The following is an 8,334-nucleotide window of genomic DNA, read 5'->3' as shown; positions in this document are numbered from 1 at the left end:
ACACGCCCAACTTTAGTCCCCCTAATCCTTAGTAACCCACTTTTGACTTTCGGTTCCCAACATAAAATTGTCCGCTCTACCTTCTCACTAGAGTTTTCAGGTCGGGTAAGATTGAGGGCTAGTTTTGTAATATTTTTAAAAAATATTTTTGAGAAGTGTTGTAGAAAAATATTTTTGAAAAATACTTTTGAAAAAATTAAGTGTTTGGTATTGCTGTTAAAAAATACTTTTAAGAAGTAAAATATTAATTTTAGACATGATATTATAAAGTAACAAATATGTATTTAAATAATATTTAAATTAGTTAATATTATGATATTTTAGCAAAAATATAAAAAATAATTTATTATAACTTATTGTTAATATTTTAATATATAATGTTAATTTTAAATATTTCTAAATAATTAATATAAATTATTTATTAAATTTAATTAGAATATATAAACTATATTTAAATATTTAAATATAATAATTGTTTCATAATTATTTCATAAAATCAAAGAGAAGAATATGAGAAGGAAAAGATAAAACTCACCGGTGGTGGAGAAGAGAAACAAACCAAAGAAGAAAAGTAAAGAAAAGGGGAAAAAAATCTTCTAACGTCTAGAAAAAGCAACAAGGTTAAAATAGTAAAATACCAGCCAAGAAGCAGTTTGGGCTGAGAAAAGCCAAAAATTTCTCCTTTTTCATATGTGCAAAAGTGCTTAATTTAAGTTAAAAAATTTCAACACTGTTGTTTGTTCTCTATTGCTTTTAAAGAAAAAACACTTTTTTTAGCAAAAGCCCATCAGAAAATGAATGAAGGACGAGGCCTAATTTTAGAAAGTGATCAGGTCGATTTAACATGAAACTGTCCTGACTGCCACGGGATATTTACAAAATTTCCTTCTTATATATTTAGTATTAATTAGGTTAAAAAATGACTATTTTACTATCTAATCCAAAAAATAATAATATTTACAAAAATAATCCTAGTTAAAAAACATTCACTCAAATGACCTGAAAATAGCTAGCACCTATGTATTTTTTTTTCAATTTTTTTTAGGTGCCAGCACACTGATGGCCAACACCCCTCTTTCTAGTTAAAAAATATTTTTTTGGGGTGTAGTGTCGACCAACAAATAGCCAAAATCACCTAACAAAAAATATTGGTAATATATTTATAAAATATGTAGTTTAATGTATTTTAAATTAATGTTTAAATTTAATAATAACGTGAGTGATGCAATACTAATTAAAAACCATGATAAAAATTTTAACATTATTTTAAAATATAAAATTAAACATGGGAAATAAAAAAGATGGGAAAACAATGATGGGTTATGTTGCAATATTTTCAATCTCTTTTGTTTGGTGATTTTGGCCATTGTTGACCGCACCACACCCCAAAAAAATATTTTTTTAATCAGATAAATGGATGCCGACCATCAGTATATCAGCACCTAATTTTTTTTAAAAAAAAATACATAGGTATCAGCCATCTAATGTCCAAAACCTCAAAACTTATTTTTTTTAATAGGAAAAAATAGTGGTGCCGGCCATCTAGTTCCCATAACTCAATTTTACTGTTGATTTCAAGTCATTTAAGTGAATATTTTTTAACCAATATTATTTTTGTAAATATTGTTTTTTGGGTCAAATGGGTAAAATAACCTTAAAAAATCCTTAAAATTTGTCATTATCAAATCATTTTACCACCTTTACTCCTATTTCCCATTAGTTTCTTTCCCCTTCCCCTTTTAATTTATTTTCCCAAGTCTCCCTCTCATTTTTGTTTCTTATTTTATTTCTTTTGTGATTTAATATATACTTTTTACTTAGCCATCTCAAGCATGGTATTTATTATAAACCATAATAGATAAAAGAGTAAACCATGAACACAACAAAATCAATGCTAAAAAAAATGAAAAAAACACACCAAATTCAATGGGATGTGATGCCAAAATCATTTTTTTAATTTTAATTAATCAATATTTCAAAAAAAAAAGTTTAAACTTGAGTAAAGTCTAATAGCATCGATGTTGGGTATACAATTGATTTTCGGGTTTAGAATAAGTTCAAATTTTTTAAGATTAAGGTCAAGTTCAAATAAAGTATCATATCAAATCGAAGTTGGAAGGGCAAAAATCTGACCCACCTCGCCCTTTTGCCATCATTAGCGACACACACTTCTAAGAATCCTAGGGTTGTCACCCATCATGTATCAAATGGGTATGTTAGGCTCATTTATGTATTGAGTACAAGTATAATCGTTATCTAGTATTTAAACTAGCCCCTATAATTTATTTAACTCAATAACTAATTTTCTATTCTCGAAATATTTTTATTTAATTAATTAAAATAAATTTATTTAATTCACTCATTATTATTAAATATAATTATTAATTTAATGTAGATATCTTTTGTATTTACTTTCTTACATAATTTTAAATTTGTATATTATTTTAATAGTTTTATGTATTATTTCAAATTTTTTATTTTTATTATTTTTAAAATATTATTTTATTCTCTCAATTAATTTTCACTAATCCTCATTTAATTAAGGTATAAAATTGTCTGTAACACGTTACATTAAAAATTAATATATATAAAGATTTTAAGGGAATCATTTAACATGTTAATTTATATATAAGAGTGTGTAGAGCTGTTCACGGGTCGGGTCGAGTCGGTCCTAAGTATGATATGAACTTAAAATTTTGCCTAAATCCATCTATATTTGTAAAAGACTAACCCAAGTCTATTTTAGACTCTCTCATATTAATTTTTAAAAAAATATTTATTTTATTTTAATATTTAATAATTTTTTATTTTTTATTTATTAAAAAAATTATACATTCATCTTAACATTATTTTAATATTTATATTAGAGTAGGTTTATATATTTATTATAGGTTTATTTTTTTAATATGTTTTAAATTATATCAGCCCGGGCTTGGACCCTAATTTTTTTGTCCAAACTGATTCATCAAGTCTAATATTTTAATTCAACTTCTCTCAAATTTCGAACAAACCTTTAAACCTGAACAGATGACTTAATCTATGAACAGTTGTCTAAGTACCCAGGGGCTGATTCAAATCTTTTCGAATGGGCGGCAGATGAGAAATTTAATATTAGTAGGTCCTTAAAGTGTGCATTGGAAAGGGACATCCATGTCTTATTACCAAACATATAAATCATGCTTTCCAATATATATATATCTCATTATTTGTCGCCTTTCCACAACCGGCCATTTAAGTTTTTAAGTATAAACACATATATACACCACACTCATATTTATGAAAGTACTTCTGTATATAATAGTAATATAATGATTTTTTTTTGTCTTCTAATTTTGTAAAATAAGTGATATAATTCATTTATGTTTTTTATTCTTTTTAATTTTTAAATTTGTATTTTTTGTCAAATTATTCATAAATGAATGGAAAATGTTAATTTTGCTGATGTGGTATGCACATGAATTATTACGTGGATGACATGTCAATATTTTTATGATTTTTAAAATAATTTTAACAATTTTTTATTTTTCATGACAAAAATATTCACAACCCTTACACATTCCACCTTTTTCGCCCAAATACCTTTCAAAATACTTAGAGCTCATTTTCGATTAACTACCTTCTCAACTATAATCTTCTTGATCGCGTCTTGGTGCACGTGCACTGGTGCAAAGAATCAATACAAATACAAACAATAATCTAGCAGTGTACTGCAAGTGTGATAGGTCAGTTGTAATATTTATAGTGTTACAATTCAACACTCAAGTATTTCAATTATTGAACCCAAGAGAATTCGGGGATAAAGTTATTACTAAGCGACAAGCGTGCAAATAAGAAGTCTAGCTAACTACTAGCTAAATCCTATATTACGTCAATTCATAGTCAATGGTAAATTATACTAATCAATTACCTAAAACTATGAATAACTGAATTGTAAAATAGTCAAAGTTAAGCAATTAATAATCCAATAGACAAAAGCAATTGGTTGACTTCCATGTTGTAGATTAGACTTCAGATTAGGGATCTAAAAGGCTTAAAGTTCTAATTGACTCAATTTTATCTCTCAGTTACCATTTTATCAAAATTAGAGGATTTAATTCTGTCGAATTAATCGAAATATATATTTTTATTAAAACAAGTATAAAACATATCAAAATAAATAAATTGATAATGTTCATTTGACCGAATTATTCAAATTAACCTAATTAAAACTAGATATAACTTGTATTATTAATTATTAAATTTGGTTAATTACCTGATTTCAAACCGAATTAATCGATAATCGAACTTTCAAAAAATCATTAACCGACATCCAATCGAATTAAGTTTTAACTGAAATTTGAACATCCTTACTTAAAACTACTTATAGTCCCTTCTCAATCCATAAATAAGAGGGTCATGCGCTTCAGCATACTCGAACCTATGTTCTCCTACTTGACAACAATGCCCAAACTAATTAAACTAAAACTCAATCAAAGTCAAACTAAAAAACTTAAATGTTCATATTCCCAATCAAAATTGCATAATGGGGTAAACTACAAAAATATTCACTTTTGTTTGCTTCAAATTACATTGTAGTTACTTATGTTTGAAATGTTATGTTTTAGTTACTTATGTTGTCATTTTGTTACGAACTGGTCACTCTACTGTTAAGCTCCGTTACCTCCCTAACGGTGGTCTTACGTAGCAGTCAAAATGAGTTTTAAATGCCTACTTAGATATCTTACATAGTAGTCCAAATTAAATTTATTTAATTAAAAACTTATTCTCATCCCAACAACTGGACATCTAAGTTGGCATTTAAAATCCATTTGGACTCCCACGTAGGACCGTCGTTAGGGAAATAATGGAGTTTAATGATAGAGTGACCACTTCGTAATAAAACGATAACATAAATGACTAAAACGTAATATTTCAAATATAAATAATTAAAATAAAATTTAAAACAAACGAAAGTGACTATTTTTATAATTCGATTTAAGTAAAATCATAAAATAATAAATTGATAATTAAAAATATGAAGGAGATTCGAATATACTAAAATTTTCCTTTAATTCAGCTGTATCCAATAAGCAAAGATATATAATTAACCTCGGACTTATCGACGGCCAGTATTGGACAGTAGGGAGTAGACCTGCTTAAAACCAAATTAACTATACCAAGCTTATATTATCCTACTCCTTTTACTTCAGCTTACTGAATAAAAAAACCATGTCAGTTCAAGTGTCCAGGGCCGTCCCCCTCAAGGAACAATCAGGCGATGCTCGGCCTCCGGTAAACCGAAGTGGCTTCGATTTATGTACCGGAATTTATAGTTCGGTATTTCAACTTACCGACCATCTCAAAGTTCCCACTGATCCTGACCTTGGGATCGCTTCCTTTGTGCTATCTCAGTTCCCTCATCCTCATGTTGCCGAATCAAAACTTGCACTCATTGATTCAGCCACAAATCAGCACCTCACGTACGCTCAACTTCATCGGTCGATCCGATCACTTGCCGGCGGTCTTTACCACCTCGGAGTCCGCAAAGGCGATGTCGTGTTCCTTTTGTCCCCTAACTCACTCTTGTACCCCACGATATGTCTTGCAGTATTCTCAATTGGTGCAATCCTCTCAACTGCCAATCCAATCAATACGTCTTCGGAGATAGCTAAGCAAGTGCTCGACTCAGGTGCTAAGCTCGTTATCTCAGCTCCGGAGGAGTTACATAAATTCGAACGAATTCAGGTTCCTACAATGGTCACATCTCGGCAATCAAAAGAGGGTAATTCATTATCTATAGAAGAATTAATCGAATGCGGGGATACACATGAAGTACCTGAAATTAAGATTAAACAGTCGGATACGGCGGCGGTATTATACTCTTCGGGTACTACCGGAACAAGCAAGGGCGTTATATTAACGCATTCAAATTTAATAACAACGGCTAGACTTGTAAGATGGTATGCAGAAGAAACTTCGTCTGTAAACGATGTGTTTTTGGGGTTCATACCCTTTTTCCACATATACGGCCTCGTATTTTTCGGGTACGGGCTATCTTGTTGCGGTATCACGACGGTGTTGATGCGAAGATTTGATTTCCAGGAAATGTTGAAGGCAATTCAGGTTCATAAAGTTAATAACATCGCTGCCGTACCCCCGGTGGTGCTTGGTTTAGTGAAAAACTGCAAAAGCAATGATAGCTTGTCAAGCGTGAGAAGGATTGGGTCAGGAGCTGCACCGTTAAGCAAGGAATTGAGTGAAGCATTCAGGGCTCAGTTTCCATGGGTGGAGCTGAGGCAAGGATACGGGCTAACCGAGAGCTGCGGTGCTGCGACGGTGTTCGTGTCGGACGAAATGGCGAAAGCTCATCCAGGGTCATGTGGGTCGCTGCTGCCAACTTTTAGTGCGAAGGTGGTGGATATGGAAACAGGCTTGGCTTTGCCACCCTACAAGGAAGGAGAGCTATCGTTAAAAGGGCCTACAATCATGAAAGGGTACCTAGGAAACGAGGAAGCAACGGCTGCAACTTTAGACAAAGATGGGTGGCTTAAAACTGGAGATCTTGGTTATTTTGATGAGGATGGGTTGCTTTACATTGTTGATAGGGTAAAGGAGCTTATCAAGCACAATGGGTATCAGGTAACATTAATGCCTTTTGCTATATATCCGGTAATTTCAAGTACAACAAAATTACCATTGATATTGATTGTTGCAGGTTGCACCAGCAGAACTGGAGGCACTGCTTTTAAGCCACCCCAACATCCTGGATGCAGCAGTTATACCGTGGGTGCCTATTACTATGGAGGTGTAGTTGCATAGGTACGTAATGTGTAGTATTGTTTGACAAATGTGTTTGATTTTGTAGGGTTGAAGATGAAGAGTCAGGGCAGATACCAATGGCGTATGTGGTAAAAGCAGTTGATTCAGAGCTCACTCCGGAACAAGTCATTCAATTTGTAGCTACCCAGGTTCGTACTTACTTTGGAATATCCAAGATTTTGAACATTTCAATTCAGTCCATCGATTTTAATAAAAATTGTGGCAGGTGGCTCCTTACAAGAAAGTGAGGAGAGTGGAATTTATAGATGCAATCCCAAAGTCAGCAGCTGGCAAAATCCTGAGGAAGCAGCTGATTTTACAAACTCAACGCCCTATTCTCTCCAAGTTGTAACTTTTATATGTTCTACTAATTCATGCATTGTGAGAGAATAATTGAATAATTTCATTATCGAACAATTATATCATTTTGAGTTGGGTTTTTATATGTTTTTTTAAGAAATTATTTATTGAGTATTTTATCTTTATGAAATAATCCTACTTTTAGGGTGTATTTTTTTAGTTTGATTTTTAATTGGACGAAAAGGTACATGATTAAATTTGTTTTAGTTAGATTAACATGTTAGAGGACGTGAGTTTCAAATGAGTTAGAACGCATTATTCACTTTAATAAAATTAATATTTAAAAAATAAATAAAATTACTCAAATCCACATTTACAGAAATGCTTAATCTTCAATTAATAAAATAATTAAAATTATCTTTTAACGCTTTTGTCTATTTTCTATCTCTACATATTTAGTTTTTTCTTAATCTTATTTATTCATACTATCTTTAAATGTTTTAAATTTTAAAAAAAATTTATTTAATATAATAAACATATTCATAAATTATATAATTTTTAATTAAGTAAAAATTTAAATAAATTTATAAAATGAAAAATTTATTAAAATTTAAAATTATTAAAAATATATAAAAATAGTTTTACAATATTTATTTATTAAATTAAGGCTTAAGGGTCTCAAAAACCCTTAATAAAAATTTTTTAAAAAAATCAAAGCAACTCTTGAAAGAAGTGCAAACTATCGAGTACTTAATGACAAAAAAATAATTGCACAACGAAAAATTTAGCCTCTAATCTTTACTTATTTTTGTCATTTTGGCCCTTTTTTGAGGTCATTTTAGCCTCTAACCTCTAAAATTTAGTTAAATTATTTACTTTTGGACAAAAAATTGTCTAAACTGTTAAAATATTAACAATATTGATATGGTCACTACCGTGGCAATCCACATATAATTCATAAAAATTCAAAAAAATAAAAATAAAATATTTACAAAATATTTAATAAGATATTTACGAGTCCAATTTACGAAAAAGGGGTCTCGAAACTATACTTTTCAACACAACTGATTTTCGAATCGTTACAAAATGTATGTTCAAAATGAACTTAGGCAAATGAACATTCAAGTTATTTTGTATTTGTTTATTTATAATAAATCTGGACGTGGTTTTTTTTATAATTATATATTTTTTTACAATTTCAAAATAAATTATCAATTTATATATATTTTAATTTTT

General features: G+C 29.9%; 1 protein-coding gene across 1 annotated transcript; it reads left to right on the top strand.

Annotated features, from left to right (window-relative positions):
* Positions 1-5,151: 5,151 nt before the first annotated feature.
* On the top strand, positions 5,152-7,307 carry LOC107904296 (4-coumarate--CoA ligase-like 7). Its single transcript, XM_016830616.2, has 4 exons — positions 5,152-6,618; positions 6,695-6,762; positions 6,845-6,947; positions 7,025-7,307. Exons 1-4 carry the CDS (start codon positions 5,209-5,211, stop codon positions 7,148-7,150), a joined length of 1,707 nt encoding a protein of 568 aa, XP_016686105.1. The 5' UTR covers positions 5,152-5,208; the 3' UTR covers positions 7,151-7,307.
* Positions 7,308-8,334: the final 1,027 nt, after the last annotated feature.

This window comes from Gossypium hirsutum, chromosome A05 (genome assembly GCF_007990345.1).
Source record: "Gossypium hirsutum isolate 1008001.06 chromosome A05, Gossypium_hirsutum_v2.1, whole genome shotgun sequence".
NCBI lineage: Eukaryota > Viridiplantae > Streptophyta > Magnoliopsida > Malvales > Malvaceae > Gossypium > Gossypium hirsutum.
The sequence above is the reverse complement of the archived record's forward strand: the minus strand, read 5'-3'. Positions and strand labels throughout refer to the sequence as shown.

Bases quoted from the DNA above. Each gene is read 5' to 3' on its own strand.
- LOC107904296 (XM_016830616.2), top strand. From the start codon at position 5,209: ATGTCAGTTCAAGTGTCCAGGGCCGTCCCCCTCAAGGAACAATCAGGC. The intron at 6,619-6,694 runs GTAACATTAATG...TGATTGTTGCAG, and splicing joins TCAAGCACAATGGGTATCAG to GTTGCACCAGCAGAACTGGA. The intron at 6,763-6,844 runs GTGGGTGCCTAT...TTGATTTTGTAG, and splicing joins CTGGATGCAGCAGTTATACC to GGTTGAAGATGAAGAGTCAG.